General features: G+C 36.2%; 3 protein-coding genes and 1 pseudogene across 13 annotated transcripts; 3 read left to right on the forward strand and 1 right to left on the reverse strand.

Annotated features, from left to right (window-relative positions):
- The first annotated feature begins 7,794 nt into the window (after window positions 1-7,794).
- LOC148959116 (uncharacterized) lies at window positions 7,795-8,927 on the forward strand. Its single transcript, XM_089111450.1, has 3 exons — window positions 7,795-8,005; window positions 8,558-8,666; window positions 8,843-8,927. The coding sequence occupies exons 1-3, from the start codon at window positions 7,795-7,797 to the stop codon at window positions 8,925-8,927; spliced, it is 405 nt and encodes a 134-aa protein (XP_088967576.1).
- A 5-nt stretch (window positions 8,928-8,932) lies between these two features.
- Window positions 8,933-10,007, reverse strand: LOC148959117 (uncharacterized; annotated as a pseudogene). The gene is made up of 2 exons (XR_016144293.1): window positions 9,687-10,007; window positions 8,933-9,343 (listed from the first exon to the last, which is right to left on the reverse strand). The product of XR_016144293.1 is annotated as an uncharacterized LOC148959117 (transcript).
- Window positions 10,008-11,042: 1,035 nt separating this feature from the next.
- On the forward strand, window positions 11,043-12,839 carry LOC135682935 (uncharacterized). The gene is made up of 2 exons (XM_065198026.2): window positions 11,043-11,345; window positions 12,033-12,839. The coding sequence occupies exons 1-2, from the start codon at window positions 11,043-11,045 to the stop codon at window positions 12,837-12,839; spliced, it is 1,110 nt and encodes a 369-aa protein (XP_065054098.2).
- A 1,695-nt stretch (window positions 12,840-14,534) lies between these two features.
- On the forward strand, window positions 14,535-26,984 carry LOC148959118 (uncharacterized). 10 transcript variants are annotated; one of them, XM_089111490.1, is made up of 6 exons: window positions 14,541-14,990; window positions 15,827-15,904; window positions 16,397-16,441; window positions 16,769-21,981; window positions 22,569-22,644; window positions 23,154-26,984. In XM_089111490.1, exon 6 carries the CDS (start codon window positions 25,016-25,018, stop codon window positions 25,949-25,951), a length of 936 nt encoding a protein of 311 aa, XP_088967616.1. In that variant the 5' UTR covers window positions 14,541-14,990; window positions 15,827-15,904; window positions 16,397-16,441; window positions 16,769-21,981; window positions 22,569-22,644; window positions 23,154-25,015; the 3' UTR covers window positions 25,952-26,984. The 10 variants fall into 8 exon arrangements, with proteins under 10 accessions (XP_088967611.1, XP_088967618.1, XP_088967616.1 ...); XM_089111491.1 differs by having other exon boundaries at window positions 16,769-21,494; window positions 21,917-21,981; window positions 22,569-26,984; XM_089111485.1 differs by having other exon boundaries at window positions 14,535-14,549; window positions 14,869-14,990; window positions 16,769-26,984.
- The last annotated feature ends 774 nt before the right edge of the window (window positions 26,985-27,758 follow it).

Here is a 27,758-nt window from a genome sequence, read left to right on the forward strand (position 1 = left end):
TATTTAAACAGGCGTAAAAAAGGCAAAGACAAAACAAAACATAACGATAAATCAATAATAATAAAGATGAAAATCGCCAAATACATAACTTCAGTATACTGTTCTTTTGCTCGACAACTTTCTTCCTCGTAAAACGACGAAGGACGCTTGCTTTCCACATCTATGAATCAAAAAATAATTATTAATATACCTCAACGAAAACGCATTAATTAAAATAAAAAAAAGCTAACACTTGCTTCCAAACCATTAAATATCCTTATTCTAATGTTAGCTATGCTCCTCTAAAACTCGGGACTCCTGATTGAATAAAACCTTACTATTAAACCCTTACATCTCACAATTGGATTGGTAGATATGCCCCTCTAAACCGGGACTACTGACTGAATAAAACCTTACTATTAAACCCTTAGATCTCGCAATTGGGACGTTAGCTATGCCCCTCTAAAACCGGGACTACTGACTGAATAAAACCTTACTTTAAATCTATGTATCTATCTATTTATCCATTTGTCTATCTATCCATTTGTCAGAACCACATTACATGTCATTGACTTGTAGCCCTCAAACGCTGTGATACATCGGGTGTCTTCTGCAACACCAACCAGTTTCTCGATCGCCTCTTGGACTTCCCGGCAACATCAGTACTCCAACGAACCAGTTAATAAGTCGATATGACATTCTCTACAACGGCACCTACCAGTTGTAATAAAACAGGACTATTTTGTTGTTGTTAACCAAGAAAAACGCTTTTGCATCACCAGAAAACTCGCAAACGAAACCAAATCAACAGAACTGACGCCACCCAAACAGATTGAAGAGTCTCCCTCTACTGCCCGTATGTGCCATAAATTAAATTGGAAACGAAAATGTAAAGCCAAAACTTACCATTCTTCAACAAAATGACAGCCCTCGTAACGAGCTGCCAACGTTTCACGAGAAATACCATCTTTGTCATCCCTGTTGTCTTGTTGCCCCCCCCCTTGCCTAGCCAACGACTTGTCTTGATAAGGAGCAGCAGCCCCCAGAAGAACAACCCCGTAATTCTCTTCATCCGAGGTTTCCGAAGAAATACCCGCTGTCGAAATACTTTCATGGTCACTAGTATTACTTTCTGACATCTTTTTGGTGGAAATACTTTTTCCGGACAGTGTTTCTCAATAAGATTGTAGAGATTGAATAATAAGGTGTCAAATTTTGTATTTTAATCAATACTTTCATCACTAAGATAGAAAGTGTTTCCATTAAACTTTTCACTGCCGGCGGTACCGTAAACATGGCAGCTGTGGATGGAAGCTAGGTGACGGCGACAGTCTAACGGCAGTTACGGTTATATGGAAACCAGCCTTTATTGCTTGACGTTTAGAGTTAACTTGGACATTTGTGAAATTCACGCTCCCCTACTGACATATTTTCAAGCGTTTTCTCTAATCAATTATTTCCTTGAATGAAGCATTAATCGAAATTTAAACTGTTGAACGCCATTTTTCCTGGCTTGCTGACGATGGTGATGTTACGCCCCCTTGATCAAGTGATTGCATTATGTTAGAGATCCTTATTGGGGAAACCTTTTTTTAGTTGTAGTCATTATCAATCATTAAGCCTTGCTTCTCGAAACTTTGCTGTTTAAAGGCAAGATTCGAGTTTGTAAAAGTTGCTGTGTCATAGTTTGTCGCTTGGTTTTTCAGGACATTTTTCATCCGATTTTTTCGTTTCTGTGCAGATAATCGCTGATATATTTACCTCTACGAAGCTGAATATCGAGCTCATCTGCTTTTGACTTCATTTTTCAGTGAGTAGAGTATTTGACTTCAATGTTGGTGGCTATCCACAGTACCAACGACGTGGTCAGCATGCAGCCCAGTTGCGTCACCACCTCGCCAATGACTCCTGGGTTGTATCTCACAACCCACATCTGCTATTGAAATTCAATTGCCACATCAATGTAGAAGTGTGTACAAGCGTCAAAAGTGTCAAGTACATCTTTAAATACACCCACAAAGGAGGCGACTTTGCACAAGTCGAGATCAGAGAGAACACTGTCCACCACGATGAAATCCTCCAATATCTCAATACAAGATATGTTAGACTGCACCAGGCAGTGTTCAGAATCATGCAGTATAAATTTCATGACACACACAATCATTCGCCTTGCAGTACATCTTCCTCTGCAGCAGAATGTTTTCTTCTAAGAGGGACGGGAACAGCAGATTTTACACAGAAATCTTAACACTGCGCTCACTGCTTGGTTTGAGTTGAATGACCATGATCAAGACGCACACCAGTACCTCTACCATCAAATTCCCGAACACTATACGTTGGACAAAGCAACAAAAACATGAAAGCAAAAGGTATTTATTCTATTTTTATAACAATTTTTCCCCTTTTTCATTATTACCGATCTATTAATATTGATATCATAGTTAACAAAAAGACAGACACTCTTAAATTCTTAAGTTAAACCCTTAAATTCTTTTTGTTTATAGGTACGTCCTGCGTCTAGTATTGTGGGAAGAATATACCAAGTGCAGGGAACTGACCCACAGAGATTTGCCTTGAGACTGCTTCTCCTCCATTGAAGAGGTGCAACATCGTTTGAAGACCTGAGAACAGTTTATGGTGAACTGCATCACACATTCAAGGATGCAGCAAAAGCCATGGGCATATAAGACGATGATGCTGAGCTAGAAGAAGCTGTGATCATTAACATGCCATCACAGATGACACAGCTCTTTGCAACGCTCATCATCTTTCAGACTCTGTCTGGAGATTACATTCGTAGCTTCACAATGACCCAACAATTGGCTTTGAGGACAGACACATGTACCTGTGCCTTTGGGACATTGACAGCCTGTAAGTCCACCGAAAATCCATCGCAGATCCGGAATTTTCTGAGTTGCCACAGCTCCCAGACAACTTCTGGAATCCAGAGCAAGGTGAAGAAAACTGCATTTACGACACTGCATGGAAGCTATCCAAACTCATTCAGAAAACAACTGCTTCATTGTTGACGGTCCAGCAGGAAAAGGTAAAACTTTCCTGTACAGTTGGATTAGGAATAACTGTTAAATGTCTTGCTTATTCAGGCATTGCGAGTACGTTGCTCATCAATGGAAGCACAGCACATTCTAAATTCCAGATTCCTATCCCGCTGTTATCTGATTCTACCTGTAACATAAAGTGTCAAAGTGTTAAGGCTGAAAGGCTTTTGCAAACCACTGTATTTATCTGGGACGAGGCCTCAATGATCCCAGCCAACGCTTTAAAGGTAGTAGATATCCTCTTTAGGAACATTACCCGAATTGATCAACCATTCGGAGGTGAATTCATGTTTCTTGGTGGTGATTTTAGACAGGTTCTCCCAGTTGTTCTTAATGCAGGTGGAGAACGAATTGTGCAGGTGGAGAACGAATGAGTTTTCAGATTGGCTTTTAAGAATTGTGAATGGCAAAGAGCCACACGATCAAGAACGTCAAATCATGTTGCCTTACCACATGTTGGTGCAGTCACTCAACGATATTGTTGACTTTCTTTATCCACCACCACCACCTGGAGAGCCAGACATAATGGCCGATCCTGAAGCAATGGCAGAACGCTGCTACCTAACACCGACCAATGACTCCTCTCATGAAATAAACCAACTCATTTTGGATAGACTGCAGGCACCCACTCAGACATACCTGAGTACTGACAGGGTGATCAATGATGACCCTGAAGAGCCTGAAGCATAGCCTGTTGAGTTTTTGAATGCACAGACACCAACTGGTATGCCACTCCACAAACTGGAGCTAAATGGAGGTAATATTATCTCCCTTTAACAACTGAAATGTGTTCCACTTTGATAAGAAGAAACCCTTTCTCTATTTTCCAAAACTAATTTCGCAACATGAACAAAGATAAAACAAACACGATTTTTTAATACATGTTCTTTTTTGTCCAATATCCAGATTATTTACAACAATGACAACAATGATTACTTCACACAACCCTCACGATTATATTCTTTTCTTTCCACACATCAAGGTTGGTGCAACAATCATTCTCCTGCAGAGCCTCAACCCAAAGAAAGGTCTCTGCAACGGAACCCGACTAACCGTCCGGGATTTGCAATGCCACCTGATTTGGGCGAAGGTCATCATTGCCACTCAGCACAGAGGACGCTATGTCATGATTCTACAAATCACAATGTCCTCTAAAGATACTGCCCTACCCATTGACATTGCCAGACTGCAATTTCATGTGAGGTTGGCATACTGCCTTACCATCAACAAAGCACAGAGACAGTTGTTAAGGTATGTTGGCATTTACCTTCCAGAACCTGTTCTCACACATGGCCAACTCTATGTTGCGATGTCTAGAGCCAAATCATTTACAGGCATTGAGGTTATGTTGCCAAGGGGTAACGAAACAAAAAATATTGTTTACCTCTTGTTTACATAGGCTGGGCTTAGAAACTATCATTATGTTGTTAAATTAGCTATTATTGTTCTTGCTTGTAAAATGTGTTACCTTTTGTTCTTTTGTTCCGTATTCTTTATTTCAGATGTATGTGTTAGTTATTCTGAAGAAGCTAAGAGCGAAACATCAACCAAGTTGTTTTTAATGGAACATCTATTTAATATTTTAAGCTATTGAATATATATATTAAGTTGTATATTAAGATAGGAGCTATTGAATATATATATATATACAGTTTGCTTAGAATAGGTAAAGAAAGACCTGGATATTTTAAGAGGAGAATGCGACTACGATGGTTTTTCAGGGACGCAGATTCAAATTTTTTGAGCACTCATTTTTCTAAATTTTAATATAAGTCCAGCTGGAATCCTGCTACTTCTGATCCTCTGCTAGAATCTTATCTTTCTCAACTTGAAAAGGAAGTGCTGTCAGTCACCACGGAAGGTAAGTATCACAGTAACCTTTCCTTTTCTGATCTTTCTGATTTGAATAATCTCAAGTGTGATAGGAATATAGTTATTAAGGAAGCGGACAAGGGTTCAGCTGTTGTAGTTTGGGACAGGGGGGATTACATATAAGAGGCTAACCGGCAATTAGGTGATAGGCAAGTTTACGAGGAGATTGAGGTGGACCCTACGATAGAATTGGGTAAGGCAGTTAATAATAGGATTAATGAGTTAAGGGTGGAGGATCACGGGTTACAGAAAGTGACTGATGTTCTAAAGGTTAACGAGGGGAAACTAGGTAGGTTCTATTTGTTACTTAAGATTAATAAGGGATTAAGTGGGGTTAAGGGTCGACCAGTCATTTCCAATTCTGGCACCACCGTTACAGAAAATATGTCAGAATATCTAGATCACCACCTCAATCCACTGGTTAGCCTCGGTAGATCTTACATTAAGGACACTAATCATTTCTTATCTAAGTTAGGTGAAATAGGTAGGATACCAGAAGGGGCTATACTGTGCACGGTTGATGTTGTGGGACTCTATCCTATAGCATTCCACATGGAGACGGTTTGGAAGCCATCAGGGAAGCGCTGGATAGAATGGAAAACCCAAACGTGGCTACTGATACCCTAGTGGAATTGGCATCTCTGGTTCTCGACAGCAACTACTTTGAATTTAGTGATAGGTTTCATAGACAAAAGTTAGCCACTCTTCAGCATATGCAAACCTCTTTATGACTGGGTTGGAAGAAAGACTGTTGAAGGAATCAGTGGACACACCCATTGTCTTGATGAGATTTATCGATGTTGTTTTCTTCATACGTTTTCGTTTAATTGTGATTCTTCCAATGTTGTGTATCTGTTAAAATGTAAAGTATGTGGTGTACAGTATGTGGGTAGCACTTGCACGCCGTTTAGGCTTAGGTTTAATAACTACAAGGCGTGCAATCGTAAGTTTATCAGGGGCTCTTCGGGTATACCTCAGGCTCATTTTTTCCAGCATTTTGCAGGGAAGGATCATCATGGGTTTCTTGAAGATATTAAAATAACTATTATAGATACGTGAAAGTTTCTGGCAGTATAAGTTAGAAACTTTCACGCCCCGGGGCATTAATATTAGGTTAGCTGACAAAATTTTATTTCCTTTCTTTTTTTTATTTTCTCCTTCTTACCTCTGCTTATTATTTCCACGTTTTCTATCTACTTTCTTTCTTTTCTTTGCATTCTACATTTATTATATTTATTTACCTAGTTTCTTAATTTTTTTGGACAGACAGCATTTACCGTTTCTTTTTCTTGGACTTTTCTGCATGCTATACCATTTGCTATCACACTTGTTCTATTGTTCCTTTATCTATTGTATTTAGCCATCTTTTCTCATGTCCGGCTGGGCTAAGAAACTATCATTATGTTGTTAAATTAGCTATTATTGTTCTTGCTTGTAAAATGTTTTACCCTTTGTTCTTTTGTTTTGTATTCCTTATTTTACGCTCCAGATGTATGTGTTAGCTATTCTGAAGAAGCTTATAGCGAAACGTCAACCAAGTTGTTTTTTTATTAAGCATCTATATAGATATATTTATATGTAAGAAAAAGAGGTTTCTAGAGTAAATCAGGTTATGGTATGTTGCATTCTAATTGGACAATCTAACAACACAAATTCATTTAATTGGTTGAAGTTCAACATAAAAAAGCTTGTTTAAGTGTGTCCATTAGAATACTTGCGGTGGAAAACATTGTTGATGTGTACAAGGCCTGTACGTATATAAGAGCCTTGTTAAGAACCTTTTAGACTGGAATTTAGAATAGCAGCCTGTTAATTAAGAACCTATTCAGGCTGCCAGAAAAAAACCTAGGTTCTTTTATGCAGGTTTCTACTGTATGCTGGTAATCTACTTGAGAGGGGTCTATACAGATCTTAAATACCCATTTCCTAATTTTGCAACAACATCAGTAACATCATTCCAGCCCTTGCCAATCTTTTGGAACTCTGTTTTTACTTGGAGAAGGCTTGAATCTGTGGGTGTTAGCTGTTTTGAGTGATGGTGCATCAGCAAATAGGAAATTTTACAAGTTGCACCGAAAAATGGGAGACAGAACAGACAATGATGTGACACATTGTGTTGTGAATCTTGATGCGAAACACCATTATATCTACTTTTTTGCAGATATTCCCCCCCCCCCTCAATTTATTGAAAACATCAAGAAATTGTTTACATAATTCAGGATTTGTTTTGCAATCCTGAATGTTTGCAAACATATTTGGAAATTAAACGTAACCCTGAACCGCAAAATCTCATTTTAGAGATGAAAGGGGTTGGCTAAGCCTCTTCACATTTCTTTTAATTGGCTTCTAACTTTTTACTGGTTTTAACCCTATCCAGACTAGGGGGAGGCACAAAGTGCCCCCCTAGTTGGTTTTTCGTTCATAACTTCAGGAGTTTCAAAGCAATACCCCTCAGACCTCCTGACTTTTAGTTTTAATCTGTCTGACACATGTTCATATAAAAAGATAATTTCATTTTTGTTAATCAGGGGTTTTTGTAGGGGCGTTTTCAAAACTAGTCAAGTAAAAAAAAGTTCAATCTGCCATGGATTCGCAAAAAAAGTAGATATATTGATGAACACACATTTATTTGACATATTTATAGGCATTACATTAATAAAACTGCAAGTTTAGATTAATTTGTCTGCTAAAGCATCGAAATGAACCAAAAATGACATTTGGTTGTATCGATCATTTAGTTATATAGACGGTTTCCCATTGTTTACTATTTCCGTGGCCTCTTTTGATGCGCGCGCATCCTTGTAGTCAAGAACCTTGTTTATGTTTACAATCGGGTTTGATTTACTTCTTGTTGCATCAAAAATTATCTCTCGCGTTTAGCAAAATGCCGCGAACTTGTTGTGCGGTCGGTTGTACGAACAGAAAAATTGGAGAAAAGAAAGATGTTCCTTTTTATAAGATGCCTAAAGGATCGACACCAATTGAGAAACGTCGAAGGCAAGATTGGATGACAGCGATAAGGCAGGCAGATTGGAAATCGTGGAGCGAGGAGAAAATATCAAATGCTTTCATTTGCGGGGAGCATTTCAATTCAGGTTCGTTTTTAAGTTTTCTGATTTACTAGTCATTATATGTGTTTTCCCCGTAACCAGCGTAAATACATGTAATTGATAGCTCGGACTATATCAATGTTGTGGTTGACATATGGGCCTAAGACACCAGCCAAAATTGATGATTCCGAAATGCTCTCTGTAAATGCTTTCTTGAGCATTTAGTGCTTCTGGAAAAACTGCATTGCGAATATGGTTAATCATATCCACATTAGCAAATAAAGCCCTGTAATATTACGAAAGAAAAACCTTTTGCAAACCGCAAGAAGGTTGGTTGTTCTCCGGTATGAAAATTAGAACATTGAACTTCATATAACATGGAACTGTATAAGTTGATTGTGCTGTTTGTTAAACTGTATGATTGTGACTTTTTGCATGTTTGTTAGTTTTGAATCTAATTTGCTTCTTCAGAACCTTGAACAGAATTTCACTGTTTATTACCCTGTTTGATGCTTAAAGACAACCCCGAGTGATGACAGTGTAGGTTCAAAAAAATTTAATTTTGAGATGAAACGAAGTATTGTCTTAATTCACCAGGTAAAAGATCGGAGAACCCTGATGATCCCAACTGGATTCCTACAATATTCCAGCACACATCTGCGAGGGATATTGCAAAAGTTGAAAACAAAATTGCAAAACAAGCAAGGTATGAAACACTTAAAAAGAAAAGGGGGAGATTTTATGTCAGTTGGAAAGTAACTGGAAGGGTGTCATCGGAAGAAGCAAGTCCGCATTCCGATTCATCAAATGATGGTGTCGTGCCTCCACGTAACGAGGAAAACCAGAAAGATGATGAAAGTGTTTTGGCTACATCTACCATAGCAAGACTAACAACCAAGGTGTCTCAGCTGGAGGAAGAACTGAGGGAAAGGAATGCAGAGGTATACAAATTGAGAGAAGAAAATGAAAAACTTAAAAAAGGGAGTTGTATAGTTCTGAAAATTTTTCAATAGGGATGGCCCCTTCTCCAATCGTTGTATCTTCACAACTGAAATTTGTACTGCTCCTTATTTTTTCATGAGATTTTGGCAATGTTCTTTTCTTTGGCCTTGAAAAATCAATGGCAGATGCAGGGGCAGGTGTTACATGTTTTCTGGCTGCATTCCAAGAGCATAACTGACTTGTAGATGCAGTTTTCTCATTGAGGTTGTAGTGTACTGCAGCCTCGAGTTTGAACAAGAGCGCAGCCAAATGGCTACATGCAGACCCTAAGCCAGCCATACAGGTGCAGTTTCCAGTAAGGACCCACCCAAATTTCTTGTTCAAACACACCCATACTTTATACAAAGTGGTTTTCTCTCCTTGGCGTTGGCTTGGCAGTACCTAAATGAGAAAGCAAAGTTTTAGTCAATTGAGAATTATGCTTGAAGCTTTCAAATATTTTAAAAAGTATTTTCTCTCAATTATTAAAATACAAGTGATAATGGAAAGCTTTAGTTCAGCCTTTTTTGTTGCTGTCAATGAAATCTAACTTGTCACGTTAAATATCTTGTTCTGTTTGAGAAATAATTTTGTATACTTTTCCTATAGAAACATGCATCTAGGACAATCAGATTGAGGTTAAAAGGCATAATTTTCCATGTTGTCTTCATATTATCAAAGTAGTAAGGGGCTGGCTATTCCCGACCCTGTTCATACAAAAAAATATCATACAGATTCAACTTACCTCCGATTTGATAAAACAAAACTCGCTCTTTTGAAACTTCATGGTAATAGCAGTCATGCACATGATTGCATATGAAGTAGTCGTATGCTTCTAGAGACTTGTACGCTTTTAGTGCCTCTTTTGTAAATTTGCTCGGAGTGTCGATAAGGTACTCAGACACGTCTCTCCAAGACAAATCTGGTAATAATGTGATGTCGTTGCTCCAGCCGCTAGTCAGTGCGAAAGGGTCCGGGAGCTGTTCGCCAGTTTCAAGCCGTAACTTTGATTTATAGTGATTTCTGTCCTCTGGCTCGAGGCTCATTAAATAAACAGAATCCATGTTTCGATCAATTTGGCACCAGACTGAAGCTAACGGGAAAACACAGTTCTTTATATAGGCCTAACATTGGCGGGTTCAAAACAACATCAGCTGTGAGGATTTTGGTTCCACAGCGTGTTTTACTGCGTGTTCTTTTGAATACCTGTCACCATGTTTAACTTAAACGGTGTTCACTTGTAATTAACACGTTTGCAAACTCAGAATAAGTGTGCCCGAAACATGATCAGCTGTGCATTACCTGTTTTCACAGCGCGTTCAATTCAATCGATGTTTTTCTGACTACACGGATGCGCGAGCAGCTTGTTTACATTTCCTTATGACGTCAACCGGCAAGCCGTCTATAGAAAGAACTATAGCCAAATACAAAATATGTTGTTGAGTTCTTGTGTTGGAACATTAATAATTTTAAGAAATAACATTAAAATTGTGTCATTCTTCTTGTTTCTATTAGAAAATGCATCAAATTTGCTTATTTCAAAATCTAAGCCCAATGCTTTGAAGTTAATGATTATTTTAAGATTTTCTAAAATTTTCTAAATTTTTGCTCCACCCGGCCACTATTATGATGACGTCATCGGTAAACCATGTGACTTAAAAATTTAACAATAGTACTAAATTGTGGAGAATAGATAAGAGTACCATCCAAACAAAGTTCATTGTCCTAGCTAGAGGAACAAAGAAATTATGGAGGTTAGGGCTGATTTATACGTCGCGCTTATCTCGCACCGAATGAAATACTTTGCCTCTTCAAAATCTAAGTATCGATTAGATTCAACATTAGCACGGCGTATAAATCCAATTTGCAATTTAGCTCGATACAAATGCTAGGTGCGACTCAAGTTCGTCATGGTCAGCCGTGCTACACGACCAAAGCGCGAGTTGGCTTTAGACGTCGCGCTTTTGATGACTTGAATCAAATAGTGTTTTTTCCAGTCCGTCAAATACATTAGTTGCGCAAGCGCAGTGGTGCTAAGTTTTTGTTGGCGCCAAAGTATAGTTGGGTTGTTCTTGCTTCTTGTATTCATCTCTGAAGGAAAATGGCAGAAACAGACGTGTATGTAAGCAATAGCGTGGATTGCGGCAGCGAAAGTGAGGAAGCTGGCGTGGAATCCGAAATTTTTAATGAGGACGAAAGAGGGAGTTTTGGGTCAGAAAGTGAAGCGGAAGAGGCATGTAATGTGTTGTTTGAAAAGCGAAAGAAAAAGGCCGGGAAGAAGTCATCGTGGCCAATGGACATAACAAACGACCTAGTGGACGTTATCTGCGATAATGAGTATTTTCGCAAAAAACTGATTTTTACAAACACAAAGACTAGCAAGAACGGAGAAATTTATTTGAAGGTAATTTGAATTTTTTGTGTATTCTCAGCGTGATATTACAATATTATAATTATTTTAACAACTCATGTAATAAACAAAGCTGAATGACTCATGGAAATAACCCAGAGAGGGCTTTCGAGCCATGAGCCATTTTAGTTACATGAATTTGATCGATATATAACTCATAGGTTCTAGTATTTTGAAATCAGGAATTTCTATCTTTTGGAATGGAATTCCAAATATCAACACCAGAATTTGTTATAGAACCTTTACTATAGCTTGTTGTAAAGGATGGTTTGAAAAATTTCCCTGATGTAGCATGCCTTGTTTTAAAGTTATGAATGTCTTTGGATTTTTTTTAATAATTTCCCAAAAGTAGTATTATAAATGTTACTATTTAAATTGTACATAATTTTAGCACATTTGAATTTATAACAATCTTCAAGATCAAGAGGGTTTAGATATTTGAAAAGAGGTTCACTGTGCTCAGTTTTACTTTTAAATGTTATTAATCTTATGGCTTTTTTATTTTTTTATTAATTGGGTCAAGAGTGGTTTTAGATGCATTTCCCCAATTTAAAAGACCGTAAAGAATATTTGGTAGTACAAATGCATTGTATATGTTTAGCAATACTCTTTGTGGAACAAATTGTCTTACTTTACTTAAAATGCTGATTCCTTTTGCAACTTTTGTGTTTACATTTTGAGGTAATCAAAGAGGTGGAGAAACGTTGCCAGGCTAGGAGACAAGAATACAAGTTCAGCCTTGTCCAAACTAGAAATAAGTTCAAGAAGTGCGTGAGTGAGTGCAAGAAGGCTGCCTTAACCTGCAAATCTGCATCTGGCATAAAGCGATTTCAGGAGGACAGGGACTATGGAAAATGGTTTAATCAACTGCTGCCTCTTGTCAAGTCCAGAGAATCTTGTCAGCCAGAGCAGGCCATTGAACCATCAACTTGTTCACATGACAGTCAAGAAGGAAGTCCAACCTCAACTGAAGTGAATCATGTAAATGAAGAGGGGGGCTACAACAACAATGAGTTTGGCCAAGGTCCTTCACCAGAGACCTCCTCAGGAACTTCAACTCCCACAAGAGCAAATCCTCCTTCAAAGAAGAGGCCATTTGTTCCCATCAAAAAGGCAGCTGGAAAAAAGGAAAAGCTTGATGATCTGGTAAAAATAACATCAAAAGCAATCCTTGCGGTCACTGAGCAGCTAAAAAAGGACCCAATGGCTGACATGCTAGCATTTCTTGAGAGAGAGAATCAAAGATCAAGAGAACATGAAATGAGATTACTCACAATGATGTTCAATGGAAATCAAGCACAGCAGCAATTCCAACCACCAGTTCCACAGCCTCCTTCTTATCAACATTTCCCCCAAAACATGCAGCAGTCATACAGTATGGATCCAAGACAACAATTTCGACAAGCATTTACTCCACAAGATAATTATCCTCCAAGGAATCAAAACTTTGAACATCAATCCCAGTCAGATGATTTATTTCAGCTATAAACATTTAGAATCACATCATATTTCAGTTTCAGTTTTCAGTTTCAGTTTCCATTCATCTATCAATTAATCCTAAATCCAATCTACAAGTAATTACATAAGAAACATTATTTAATACAAACTACAATGTACAACATAAGAACATAAGTAGTGTATAAATAGTGTCAAAGTGGCTCCAGAAATCACAATTGTCAAGAATTATAATTGAAACTTTGTCAGTTTTCCAAAGCTGATGCAGCTTACTCTCCATCCCCTAATAGTAGGGGGGACTTATTAAAAAGAGGCAGTTGGAAATTTGCCCAGGATAAATAATTGTGGAGGGTGTTAATAAATGGAAATGGGTTGATTTTGTCATGCAGCGCTTAAATAGGGGTGTGATGTTAATAGTTGGGGGGTAACATTAACTTTTTTACATTTTGTTGAAAAGATATTTCGATACTAAAAGATACTATACCAATTCATATAACAAGGAGGAAAAATGTAAACAACCTATCAGCGTTCTGCTCTCAAATGGGGTAAAAGCCAATCAGTGCTTCTAATAGCCCCTTGAATCTTGCAAAATATCAAAAATAGCTGCCAAAAGCCTTTGGGGTGTTGTCTAATAAATGGGGGTGGATGGAAAAAAGCATTTTTTTCCTTTTTAGGGGGGTTTTAATTAATGGAAATAGATGGTAATTTTGTAAAATTTTGGGGTTAGGGGGGATACTATGAAGGGAGGGAGAGTATTGAAAGTATGGGAGCTTTGCATCCCCTAAACTTGCTGCTTTTCTAAAAATAACTTGTCTTTCAAATAATCACGAACCTGTGCTGCAGAACGATTTGTATCTCTTAGAGGTCTGCATTGCCTTATCATAAGAAGGTCTTGGACTTCTTCTTGTGTACGTCTTTGATTTGATGCTGAATCTTTGGAGAGGTCCCATTGCCTTTGAGCCAAATCTCCTTGTTCGATGCAAATGTTATGTAGTACTACACAAGCTAGTGTAACTGCACGTACTGTTTCCTTATCATTCTCAGACTTCCTGAGCAAGACTCTCCATCGACCTTTCAGTTGTCCATATGCACACTCTGTTACCATGCGTGCACGACTCAACCTATAATTGAAATAGCTCTGCTCTGGCATCAGTGTAGCATTTGTGTAAGGCTTCAGCAGCCAAGGCTTGAAGGGGAAGGCAGAATCTCCCAGGATTAAAGGTGGAATACTGACGCCATTCTCATGATGGGCAATAGGTGGAAAGGCTGTACCTTCAGCTAGTTTGGTATAAAGGTTTGTTGCTTGAAAGATTATGGCATCATGTGAATTGCCAGGCCAACCAGCACTTGCCCATATAAATCGATATTTGGCATCTACCATTCCCATTAGAACGATTGAGTAGAAATTCTTAAAATTATGAAATTCTTTACATGACTCTTGGCCACCAGGTGGGCACTTAATTGGTATGTGACACCCATCAATTGCAGAATATGCAAAAGGAAACTGCCATTCTTGTTCCATTTCTTTCATTTTCTCATTCAGCGTGTCCTTGCTATGTGGAAATTTGGCCTCAACAAATTCTTCACATAAATTTTCAATGATTGCCTTAGCTACCTCTCTCACTATGTTGCACACAGTTGTTTCACCGACACCAGCTAGCTCTGAAATGGTATTGTAGTAGTCTCCTCTACTGAGTCGATACAAGCAAATTGCTAGTCTCATCTGGGAGGGGCAGGAAGAAGGTATGATCTCGTGACTTTGCATTATCTAACAAGAGTAAGAAACCTTTGTTCATTTTCTTATTGCCACAGGTAGTAAATATTTTTCAGCAAAAATAATATGAACTTCATAAGTGGACGTTCTGCTTGACCTGAATTTAGAGTTGAATTAAATTTTGTTATAATTTTACTTTCTTCCACCCGACTCCTAGACCATTAGGCTTTGTTGGAATCAATCAATAATGCATCAAAATGATTATTCTAAATTGCTCTTGAGGGTGAAGCTTGTGATTTAGACTGATTAGCACTGTAAATTTTAATATATTTATTGGATATTCTCTAGATGCTGCCATACCAAAAGAGATTTGGGGCAATGAAGTGCCAAATTGCAAAAGAGTTTAACATCAAAAGAAAATCCCCATTCATTATGGTGAATGGGGACAGAAAAAGATTGAATGAGATAAGGTATTTATGACAATATATCCCTACTGTATTTTCATACTTAGTGACACCTCTCTCCCCCCACCCCCCTTTACTCTCGTACAGCCGCTATTTCCTCTCTCGTTAAAGCTCTGCTTAAAATGTACACACTTTTTTATAAGAATACCTAATTTTCTGCCGAGCCTTAATATTCTTAAAAATTTTCGATTTTGAGCCTAAGATTATTCTTAAGTTATTCTTGCTCGACACAAGGTCTTAATTCGCCTTAAGATCAAAGAAAATCATTAAATCTTTCTGATGTGTTGCTTCATTTTGAATTGAGGAAAAACAAACAGAACAACAAATGTGATATTAAAATGCAAATTGTAATTTTACAAATACGATCCTATCCAGATCCAGATAAAGGAAAGTTTTCAGTCTTGATGAAGGCATTATTCTTAAATTATTTTTAAATTTTAGCAATTTCGAGCCTCAATATTTTTACAGACTTTATGAGTTTCAATATTGTCATAGACTTTATTCTTTTAAAAAAGTGTGTATTCGCAATTCAGTTTCTTTTTTACAAACATTGATGTTCGCAAATGCTCTCCTTCATCTATGAGCGCATTTAATAATAAGCTACTAAAACTGTGTAAAGATGTTAAGCCCCTACATCTGCACAGATTTCAAATTATGTCTCTATGCCTATGCACCTTTTTGGTGATATTATTGAACAGTATGTACATTTTCCCAGTTTCATCTTCTTCCCCATGATAGGCAGCCAAAATGTTTTACATTACATTAAGTTACGTGTCAATAAAAGGAATGAGTATATAAACTTCTCTAAAGTTTTGTGGTGTAAATTATCATTTATATTTTAGAAAATGGAGAATTCTTGCAAGAAAGTAAAAGAAGCTGTGCTTCGTCAAGGGGAAGGAGGAGTCAAGGAGGAGATGGATGTATGATCTCATGTTTTATTATTTCATCATAAGTCTTAATTATGGATTTTTTTATAATTTTTAACTAATCCACAGGGAGGCAGGTTTTCCTTAGCAATGCCAGTATGAACTTGATAACTGTTTAACTTTCTTACAATTTCACTTTTCCCATGCTTTGTTGCAACGAATCACTAGAATATCGAGAATGATTATGCTTAATTGATATTGGGGTTTAATTTGTGTTTAAGGCGGTTTAGAAATGTACATGCATTTCATCAATATCTTCATTGAATGCTTTTTAGAAGCAGTGATTTTTAGCATAATTTAATGATTTTCGATAATATATATCGTCGGTTTGACAACAATAATTGTATCCTATCAACCGTCACCCTTCATGATGATAGGCAGCTTAAGGTTTAATGTTTGCTCATTGTCAAGTTACGTTTCAGTAATGGCAAAATATAGCAAAATCTGATTACAGTTTTCTGGTGTATATTTTCGCTTACCTTCAAGGGAGTTCAAGAAGAGCTTAGAATCTTTCTTGGACGAAGAGAAAAGGTATGCTCTCATTGCTTTGTATTAATTCATACGGATAAGAAAAAATGCTCATTTGATAAAGCCACAGGTAGTAATATAAATTTCTCAGCAAAGCTAGTATGAACATTGCTGCTAATATAACTGGATGTACTACTTGAGTTAATTTTACACTGGACACTGTAATTGTAAAAATTAGTTGTAATTTAGTTTATTTCTACCTCATCTTTGAAACATTACGATGTGGTGCAATCAATCAATAATGCATAAAATATTATTATTCTAAATTGATGATGGGTTTAAGACGGATTAGAATTATAAAATTTAATATCTTTATTGTATGTTTTGTAGTTGCTGCCCTACGAACAAAAACTGGGGGCCCTAAAGCACAGGGTCACCCGTGTTTTTCAATTGAAACAAAGACAAAACTTCATTATGCCCGATGAGCATAAAAAAAATTATACAAAATAAGGTATTTGTTATTACATTTTCAACTTTAAAAATGTCAAATAGTGCACATGCTTTCCAAACTCCTCTAGTGGCGTTTCTTGCTTTTTCTATCTGCAGTATTGGGTTATCAATTACTAATACTAAGTTTTGAACTCAATATGTAGTTTTTTCGATGTTTATTATTCCACTTGTTAGTGTGACGAGTCTCACTCACTTATAATGACATAGCTAATCTGATGTTGAGTCTTTGATTGAACAAGAAAATCGAAAAAGCAAAGTTTTTCAGATGTTTCTCTTTTCAATATTTATTTTCAGTGTTTCTGTCTTTATTTCTATTTAATTTCTTTTTCAGACCAGGGATGACGATATACATAAAATTAATAAACTCTAGAAGAGAAAAGGCAAAGAAAGGGGAGTCGGGTAGGGACACCCACAGGTCTGGCCACTACCATAATTATAGTGGCCAGCACCAAAGTTTTAATATTCATTATAAATAGTAGTAGTTGTTTTTGTTTTTGTTGATATAAGAGTGTTGATATTAGAGTGTTGTTCGGTTTTAGATTGTTATTAAATTAAAAAAAGAAAAAAATCAATCTGAATGTCTTCTCTATCTGTTAATCTACATATGCATAAAGACCTGGCACGGCTGTTGATAGTTAATTATTTAATTTGTGGCATTTATTGTTGATACTCATGTCTAAACTTCTATAGACCTGTATTCTGACCAGATGAGATTGTGCAAAGTTCAGAACATATAAATTTGGCTGTTTGGCAAAATTTGAATTTCTTCCTTTATTATAAACATTATGAAAATTGAAATTTATAGGAACCGTATTATGGGAAAATCGAAATTATAAGCAAGGAAACATCCGAAGCAGGCTAGAGACCAGTGGTTTTTTGTGAGGCTCGACAAAAGGGAATCTATAAGGTTAGATTTTTGTTAATTTTTAGATTAGACGTGGCTGTGAATTCATAGTTATGTGAATGTAACAAAAAAGGACATTGAATATATTTTTCATAAAGTGTAAATAGTACAACAAATCGAATTGTAACATATCAAATATATTCCTTGTGGCTTTACTTAACGAAATGATGTTTTCAAGGCGTTTTATATTATTATTGCTACTGTGTTTCTCGGCTGGCCACCCCTCCCCCTCCTGCTTCACAACTAATTTGTGTCTTATTGTGAAAAACTTTACTGTCGTAACTCATGAGCTTTGTGCAACAGGTTAAAGGCATTGAGTCATGATAAAATGGATTGGGTATACCTATGCGATGCTATTGGTTGACCTTGAACTGGTCACATGAACTCACCATGTACTGATTAACATAACAGTTTCCATCAATAGCAGGTTGTCAACAACGGATGCAAATATCACATGAAACAGCAGTGATCACGCCGAAACCAAATGACCCTCTATAGAGAAAGCCTATTTACCATGACTCAATGCCTTTAAGGACCATGCTACTGCCATGTTTATGAGGCCCAGCCCTCCATTTAGTGTTGCATTTTCTAGGCTTTATTCCCATAACTCTCAAACTGTACAAATGAAGGCAGGGGCCAAAGGCTCATTTTGAAGGGATCGTCAAGGGGCATCTTATTGGGTGGTTACTTTCTACATTGGGTGTGGCTGTGATGTCATAGTGACGTCATAGTCTTCAAGTTCATTGAATTTTTGAAATATCTAATTAAATACATGTTGAACGTCAAAATGGATAACACCAAATGGAAAATCTTGTCAAAGCGATTCGAATGGTGGTATTGGTTTTTGTTTTACTTTAGAAATTGATGTTTTAAGGATGTTTCCTTTTTTGTAATGCAGTGTCTAAGAGGCCCAGCCCCTCATTCTGTGTTTCAATTTCCAAGCTTTATTGTCATACGGTATAAAGTTTGTTGGGGGCCAATGGCTCATTTGCAAAGGTTTTGCAATTGGAATTTTTTTGGGTGATTACTTTCTAGATTGGGCATGGCTGTGATATCATAGTGACGTCATAGTTTTTAATTTCCAGGTCTTTTGAAGGATTATTTTATTGAATATATGTTGCACATCAAATTGAATTACACCAACTGAACGATCTCATCGAAGCGATTAGAATGGTGGTATTGGCTTTTCTGTAGCGTAAAGAAATTAGTTTATTATGCAGAATTTTTTTTCAAAACTTCATCGATTGCCTTCACCAATAACTACATCAATGGACAGGGCATATTTTATCTTCAAAATTGTCAAACAACGAATGATGTCTCTTTTGTTCTGATTGATTGTTTACATAAAGATCAAATATCCGATCCAGACAGCAGGTACTTTTGGAGTTCGAATTCGCATGTGAAATTCGATGCGGCCGTTGATGAAGTTTGGTTTGTCACAAGAATTACATTGTTACTCAGACTTGGATCGTTTGGAAATCGTTTAGGTTTTTCAAGACCGCATTGTTGGATTATTTGGTGGTTGAGTTCGACGCCTTAACTATTTACCAATAAAACTGGACTCTTTAACTATGGATTTTTGGTATAGTTGTATGTGGACCTTATTTAGGACATTTATCAATCGGACTGGAGTTTTATGGATTGATTAATATAGCTACAGTTGTTTAATGGTATCGCTGATAATTGGATTGTAAATCATTTAATTCCATTGAGATTCATCTCGTTCCAAATGGTTTCTTTTTTTCAAATTCTGGTCTCCCTGTCAGCGGCCCGCGGCTTCGGTCTTTGTTGATGCCATTTCACTTTTGAAATTGTTTTGAGGAGAAACGAGAAGAAGTCGGAAGGTATGTTTGTATTACTAATAATTTAATTGCTTTTGCTATAAGAAGCATTATTCTTATTGCTTGAATATGGAATATGAGAAGAAAGTGTTCCTCTGCACTCATGGAAATTTATTTACTTTGTGTACTTTGTGTATTACTACTTTCTACCAGAGATTTATTTACTTTCTGTCGCTAGTCTCCCCAACACTATTTGTGTTGCCAAATTGTAGAACATGACATTAAAAAGATTTGTCGTTTCTAAAATTATAAATTTTTGTCGGTTTTTTTCATGAGATTTGCTCCTTTGTATGAATTATTTGTGACAGCTTTTCTTTAGAACAATAATTCGGCTGTTCAGTTTGCACACAGTTTTATGCAGCATTCTGAACAAAAAAAATGTCATCGTAATGATGACAGGATAATTTTTCCTTCATTTTTACCCCAGTTTCCTAGACGTGTCTCATTGTTTCTGCAGATATTTGAGAGCCCTTGGCAGACACTCTTTTCAATTAAATCATTTTTAGTAAGTTGTCTGCTACACTATTTGTAAATTTCCACTTTCACCAAACCATATTTAACTAAACTGTTGAATTCACCTGTCATTGCTATACAATTGGAATGAAGGAGTTAATAATGGTTATAACTACTTCAATGAAACTTTTTAAGCTAATGTCTTTTAATCTGAAATTGTAATTACCATTGCTGTTTGCATTGTATAGTGATGTTTTATTCTGTTCATTCCTAAAAGAAACATGCAAACTCAGAGCTTTTATAACTTGCTTAATGTAAACATAAATTCATATTTTCATGTGATTTTTCTCAAAATCATTATGAAATATACCATATTGCCCTCGTTGACATAAGATTAAAACATGGAATTTCATTTTCAATTCTTTGAGATTGAGACTGCCCTCATTGTGAATTGTTCATATTTGTATAAATTTTAGTTTTAAATTGCTGCAATTCTAATGTTTATCAGAAAATAGCTGGTGCCCTCATAAGTCAATCCTTGTATTAATCCTTTCATTATTGATTTGTTATTGCTGCATACATGTATCTCATACTCTTTCATTGTTTCCATAGGTTTTCATTCTAATTTATATTTCTTTAAACTATTATTGGTTAATTTTGTTCTATTTATTTGGTGAGTTTCAATTTTATAATTCTTTCATGTTACACTTGTTAGCTCATTTCATCATAACCTTTAACAAAACAATGCTATTGTATGGAGATGTTTCTTGACTAGTCTCACAGTATATTAACTATTTGAAGTTGCTACAGCTGTATATTCTAATCACTGGTATTTAATTTACAAAATGTGTTCTGTTTTTTTAATAAGCAACATCAATAGGAGGATAATATGTTACATTCTTTTGAAATATTTATTATCAATTGCTACCAGTGTTTGAATATTTCATACATGAGGAGTCAACTGCAGAATATTTGATTAGTCATTATCAAGTCGTAACATTTGGCATGGCTGATTTGCATGATGGTGTTGCTACATTAGGAATATGTTTCTACTAATTTGATAAATTCCTTCATTGATGTATGAAGATGATGGAAATGCATACCAGCTTTCAACATAAGCTGTACAGATGTAATCATCATTTTCAATTCTTTCAATTTCAAACCATGTTGAATTTTAGTTATTGGAAATTATCGTAATATCATATATTTAAAGTTGTAAGGTTGCTTGAAATATAATGTTGACAAGTGAATGATTGATGTCCTCTTAGAGTGTAATTTTTTAATTAGGGTTATCTGCAATTTACTATTGATGCATACATTTGTCTCATACTCTTTTATTTTTTTAACAGGTTTTCATTACAATTTCTTTCATTCAACTCATATTGGTTCATTTTGCTCTATTTATTAGGTTAGTTTCAATTTGATTTTTCTTTAATGTTTTACTTATTGCTCATTTCATCATTGACTTCAAAAAAGACAATGTTATCATATTGATATATTGAATGATCACTCCCATATTATATATATATACTGATTGAAGTTGTTATACCTGAATATTTTAGTGCTTCTTAGTTAAATGGGGAAAATGAATAGGAATACCCGAAGAACGATCTGTTCTTTCAAAGAATTAATAACCAATTCATGTATATTACTTTAACATACATAGGCCGTTTATTGCAGTATTGTTGAAGGATGATAGTAAAAATGGAAATATGTAGCAGTTTCAAATATGAATTTTGGAAATCATTTTTGTTTCTTAACAATGGTTATATTTATGTAATGAATTCAACCTTATCTACATTGTCTTATACTTTTCCTTTGTATTGATAGGTTTTTGTTTTTATTGGATTTGCTTCTGCTTTTGGCTATCTAGCACTTTTTTGGTTACAAAGTTGGTGAGTTTATATTCCAAAAGATTTATTTGTTTTGCTTAATGCTACAGTCCTCCATTAAAACACAATGTTCTCCTGGAGTTTCCAAAATAAGTAAGTGCAGCCCATTTTGATCTCAAATACTAGAATATTCAAGTTACTTTTATTGGTAAATTGTCTATTGGTAAATTTACATTGTCAATTTACCAAACTGTCTATTGGTAAATTTATTGATTTTGCTGATTTCTGTCTATTGGAATAAAGGATAAAAAGAAGACAAAATTATACATTATTCTTAAACTTTGACGGTCTATTCACAATATTAAGTGATTGTACATACATAGCATCTATGATGTGGAAAATGATTGAACTAATATAAATAATAAATAAGCCCTTGACAAATGGTACAGCCTTTTATTTTCATTTTTAAGATGAAAACTGTGTTGCATAGTGCTAGATGTATTTTATATCAAACAGCTATCTTTCTATGTTTTTTAGAAAGAATTGAAGATTTAGAATTGTTACTTACGGTTGTAACTGTATTGCTACCTAATGTGTCTGAAATCTTATTACCTTATGCTCTAGTCTATTACTCTTTTTCCTCTTTATAGCTTTTGGTTGTTGATTGCTTTTGGTTGGATTGATAAAGCTTTTTCAACTACTTTGTTCTTTCACATTCTATACCTGGTAAGTGTATATTTAAATCTGCTTTACTTGTCCTTCTAGCAACTCAACTGTACAATTCTCTTTGAGAATAGAATATTCCCCAGTAAATGTTTTTTTGACAACTGTACCAGTATGTCATTATTGAAACTGAAAGAGCTAGATATAAAGAAATTTAGTTTTATTTAAATTTCTTTTAATTGAAGTGTTTTCTTGTTTTCCCTTTGTTCAATGAAAGCATTGGGAGGAAACAAAATGCCCAAAATGTTTTCAAATATTGATATTCCCTTTATTAATGAGTGGCTGTAGATAATAAATATGCATTATCAAATTTGAATAATTGAAGTAATTTTTGCATCAAATTGCAGTGCTTAATTCAATCACAGTGTTACATTGAAGACATGTTTGTACTTCAGTTGCTTTGCTATTTATATGAAGAGATTTAAACGCCATAACACTTATGAGTTCTTATGTGATAGTATTTAATTGACATAAGATTGCTGCTGTTTAAACCATTATTATTTGTATCATAGGTTTTGTTGAAAGTGTTTTACCTGGTAGAGGTTTGTTCCTTGAATTTTGCCAATTTGAATATCAAATTGGTATCTATAGCTGGCATTTCTGGTGACATTGTTTATTCCCTTTTTGTATTTATATGTGCAATTATTGATGTTTCAAATTTGTTGCCAGTGGTTGCTGATTTTCCTAATTTTTATTTCAAGTGACATTAATCATTCAATATTATACCTAATATTTGTGTGCATTTACCAGTAGGTAGACATCTTAAACTTTCTTGTGAGTAAACAAAACCAATATGGTATGTGTTGATATCACTGCAAAAATAGGGACTGTTCCTGCTGTTTGGAAGATTTGCTTCTGGTTATATCTTTTGGTCTTAGCCATGTCTGAAACATTTGAATTGTATTGTTCCATTTCACCTGAACGATCAGTAATATTTATCTCTTTTGTTTCAGGAGTTTATTTACCCCCTTTGAAACCCTCTTAAGCTATGGGAAAACCTAAGATTACGTGGACAGACGACATGACCGAAACACTGCTTAGTATTAGGAAAACCACCTTAGCTAAGAAAGAAAAAGGTGATGGGCGGGCATTAATGAACATTGTCCTTGAGCACTGGCAGGAATTATTTCCAAATTCTAAGGTTACAGTGAATGCCTTGAAAATCAAGCTGAATAAGTTAACTAGGGGGGCAGAAGGCAAGGTATCAACATCAACTGAAACTGCCAGCAATAATGACAAGCCCGCCGAAACTTAGCAGGATAAGTAGGAAAATGTCATTCATAATCAATCATCCACCCCAGTTGTAGAGACTGAGGCACTAGATCCTGAGCAGATAAATCGAAAGCTACGAGCCAGGGCGAAAATATTGAATCCTCGTCCTTTCAGGCATAGCAGTAAAGGTAGTACTAAACTATCCGCTAGTATGAAGTTGGACCTTGCTAATTCTTATGAATTAGTAAAAGAGAGGGAGAAAGGGAAGGGGAAGTCAAAGAGGTATTTATTTCAGGAAGCTAGAAAGATTTGGCTTCAATTATACCCTTCTTCTTCAATTTCACTTCCAACCATAGCAAAAGTTTGCAAATTGCCAATTGGACCTAGGCGGGTCTCCTTTGATCCACCTGATCAAAGAAAAAGTGATAGACCGCAATTCTGCAATGGTCCTGATTGTACTGGGAGGCTGAAAGGAATGCGCCGAGCCTCTTCGGAACTGGCAAGTCAGTCAATCTTTAAGTACATATGTTACAACTGTGGTCGCCCTATACCATACTTGAAACATCGAAATCATGTCAATTATGTCACCTTTGACCCACTTGGCATAGGCTATGAAACACCTCCAGTACTTGATCTTTATGATACAATAGGTGAGCTAGCCTATCAGAATAACAGGGGAAGGTGGACATCTTGTAGAACCTGTAAGAGTGGGCCTATTGAGTTATACAATGCTGCAGACCCAGGTACAGGTAAGCTGTATGTCGCTGAACCTCTTAGGGACTTGGTATCTCCCTATGAAAAGGGCCAGATATCGTTAGCCGGTATCATATCAAAGATAGTGAAGCCACGTAGTGATAGGTTTAAGGTCTGGGAGCACTTCCAAGGTGACGTTATAACCAGATTGAAATATGACTCCCACTACTACGATATTTATGGATTCATGGTTAAGCATGATGAATCTGTAAGTGAAACAAATGTAATTGCCAATGAAGTGCAGTTGCGTATTATACGTGCTTTAGTATAGTTACGTAACAATAAGCCACTGTTTCAGTCATTTCATGCTAATTATGACACATTGTATCGTTTTGACCCTGACAAGGTACTACACTTGCACAAGGCTACAGACTTTGCTGCAAACTTCAACAAGACAGTGGACAGTCATATGCACATCAAATCTAGCGGTATTGTTACAAACTTGGATGACTGTGGAATTCCCAATTTCTTGAACGAAAGAGCTGATCAAGCAGGAATACAGCATCCAATTGCCGCTCAAATGAACAAAAGTCTGCACAATCGGAAGCAGCTTACTAGGGTCAACTACTCAGATCCAAAGTTGGAGGCAAAACTGTGGCCACACCTGTTTCCTTTCGGAATTGGGGGCTGGTCGCAGGATACTTGTGTGAAAGCTAGAGAATACCTCAAGCATGTGCTTCTGAACAAAGATGCCAGATGGCGGAAGGACCCAAGCTTCTCCTTCCACTGGTATGACAGGCAGATTAAGATGAAGCTTTTCTACATTGCAAAAGCACGAAAGGCCAAGCGTGTCGACAGAGTAGACGCACTTACTAGCTTACAGCTACACGAGTCAACGTTCTATGACAAACTTGGACAAATTGTTCCAGCGACAATAACTGGTTCAAGAAGTTACTGGAACAGTAAAACGTTGCACATGCTTGCTTTGAGCAGAAAACTTGGACAACAGACCTTCTTTGTGACTTTGACACAAAACGACAACTGGCCTGAAATACAGAACCATATCATTCATGGTCCATATCATGTACAGCCTATGATTGACGTTGACAGTGAGTACGAACTGCAGGATATCCATCCAAGCTGGGAGTATTCAATTGAAACTGTGACTGCATACAGCAATAGGCTTAAGTTGTTCAAGGAGAAGGTTATCAACAACTCTAATGACCCACTAGGAAAAGTCATCGACTGGTGGGATCGTAAGGAGTTCCAGGCCAGGGGAGCCATTCACAACCATATGGTTGTGTGGTGCGAGGAAAAAACAATCCCTGACCACATGGTTTGTGCTGAAATGCCCAGGGATAGCGAATTAAACCCTACTGTTAATTCACTTAAGTCTTTTGTTTGACGTCTACAGGTACACAGATTTTGCAAGGACAAGTGCTTCACCAGTTCTCATGACAAGCCCCTCAGGAAATGTAAGTATGGTTTTCCATACCCAGTTCAGGAGGAGGAGAGGTTGAACAATGCTGGCAACAGATTTCTACCTCGTCGCAGATGCCCTGAAGACATTTTGGTTGTTCCCTACAATCAGGAAATACTCTACCTGTGGGGAGCACACATGAACATTCAGAAAGTCACAGCAGAAAGTCATGTTGCTAAAAGTGAGCCTTCCTTTCAGCTGGAAGTATCAAAGGATGCCTATGACACAGAGAAGTATATACGAACTAGGGTGGTAGGTCAATTGGAAGTTGACCATAACAACCTTGGTCATTTTCTTTGCTCTTCAAAAGGGGGGTTATTTATCTTCCTACAGACCCTGAACCTGCATATGGCTTTGTCAAGTGTAAGAAGGATCTTCCTTGAAATCCAGACAGTGGTGATACTTTTTATTCTAATCTTTTGGATAAGTACATTAGACCAGGCGAGGAAGGGGGGTATCGTCACCCATCAAGGGGATTTGCAAGACCAACTCTATTTGGTCAATTTCGATACGCTGATTACGAAAATCGATGTTATACGGAGAAATTCGGTACCAGGAAGCCTCTTTTTCACGTTCAAACCTCGTTTTCGTCCAAAATTTGAACGTTGAACGAATGTTTGTAAATGAATCGATTTTTATCAATTTTCATGTTTTGATTTCAAAAAGTTATTTTATAAATGTAAATTCAGTACCAGGAAGCCTCTATTTCATGTTCAAACCTCATTTTCATCAAAATTTGAATGTTGAAAAGAAGTTTGTAAATTTTTTATTCTCATCAATTTCGATATACTGATTCCGAAGGTTGATCTCATACGGCGGAATTCTTTATGCACTGGTCCCTTTTTCATGCTGAAATCGTTTATTTATCGTTTTCAATATTTCTAGAGTAAAATCTGCTGCGCACATAGATTTGCTATAAAAGCTTAAAAAAGATTATGTCAAAAGGCAATGTAATACGGCTAATTCTAATCAGGACCCAAAGTTGTCTAGATAATTCAGTTAGAGAATTATATTGTGTGTAAGAAGTTAGATACAGAAAGAGCAAAAAAGGATTTTTTTAAAATTCTCTATAATTACTTACACACAACAAAAATTTCATCAATTTCTGTTTGTTAGTTTATTCAATGTTCCTAGTTGTATATTTGCTTGAATTAAATTCTTATTTTTGGTTGTTTGATATGTTGATAGAATGGGAAAACAAAATAAATACCTAACTGGTTTCGCTGAAATTATAATTCTTTCTACAAAAATGTCTTAATTATTTCTAAATTAATTTTAATCATGCTTTCCAGTTGCCTATACCAGTCTCAACATAGTGTCCATATTTAGGTTTTTTTGTCTTTTAATTTTGACATATTAAAATTTTTTTCTTGCGATGTTTTAAATAATAACAGAGGATTTAAAAAAACTTTTTGGCTCTTTCTGTATCTAACTTCTTAGACACAATTTTATTTCCAACCAAATAATCTAGACAACTTTTGGACCTGATTAAAGTTTAGTTCTTCTTGCAGTTGCTTATTAAGGCAATATCTATGAACAAATTTTCAATTTTAATTAACAAATATTGTAAAATGGAAGATTAGTTGAGGTTTGCAATAGAAAAGTGGCTTGCTTCAGAAATCACTGTCATCCATTGTGCATTTTAATTTCTGGGATTTAATATCATAACTCACCTATACTATAGATAGAATTAAGGGCTAAAGGGTTATTTTCAAGGGTCTATACAGGGGCA

The sequence above is a fragment of the Rhopilema esculentum genome, chromosome 11 (assembly GCF_057945365.1).
Source record: "Rhopilema esculentum isolate cy_ngs chromosome 11, ASM5794536v1, whole genome shotgun sequence".
In the NCBI taxonomy this organism is placed as follows: domain Eukaryota; kingdom Metazoa; phylum Cnidaria; class Scyphozoa; order Rhizostomeae; family Rhizostomatidae; genus Rhopilema; species Rhopilema esculentum.

Coding starts and splice junctions, on each gene's coding strand:
- LOC148959116 (XM_089111450.1), top strand. CDS start 7,795: ATGCCGCGAACTTGTTGTGCGGTCGGTTGTACGAACAGAAAAATTGGA. Junction 8,006..8,557: donor CGGGGAGCATTTCAATTCAG/GTTCGTTTTTAA, acceptor TTAATTCACCAG/GTAAAAGATCGGAGAACCCT. Junction 8,667..8,842: donor AAAATTGCAAAACAAGCAAG/GTATGAAACACT, acceptor CATCTACCATAG/CAAGACTAACAACCAAGGTG.
- LOC135682935 (XM_065198026.2), top strand. CDS start 11,043: ATGGCAGAAACAGACGTGTATGTAAGCAATAGCGTGGATTGCGGCAGC. Junction 11,346..12,032: donor ACGGAGAAATTTATTTGAAG/GTAATTTGAATT, acceptor TTACATTTTGAG/GTAATCAAAGAGGTGGAGAA.
- LOC148959118 (XM_089111485.1), top strand. CDS start 25,016: ATGCACATCAAATCTAGCGGTATTGTTACAAACTTGGATGACTGTGGA.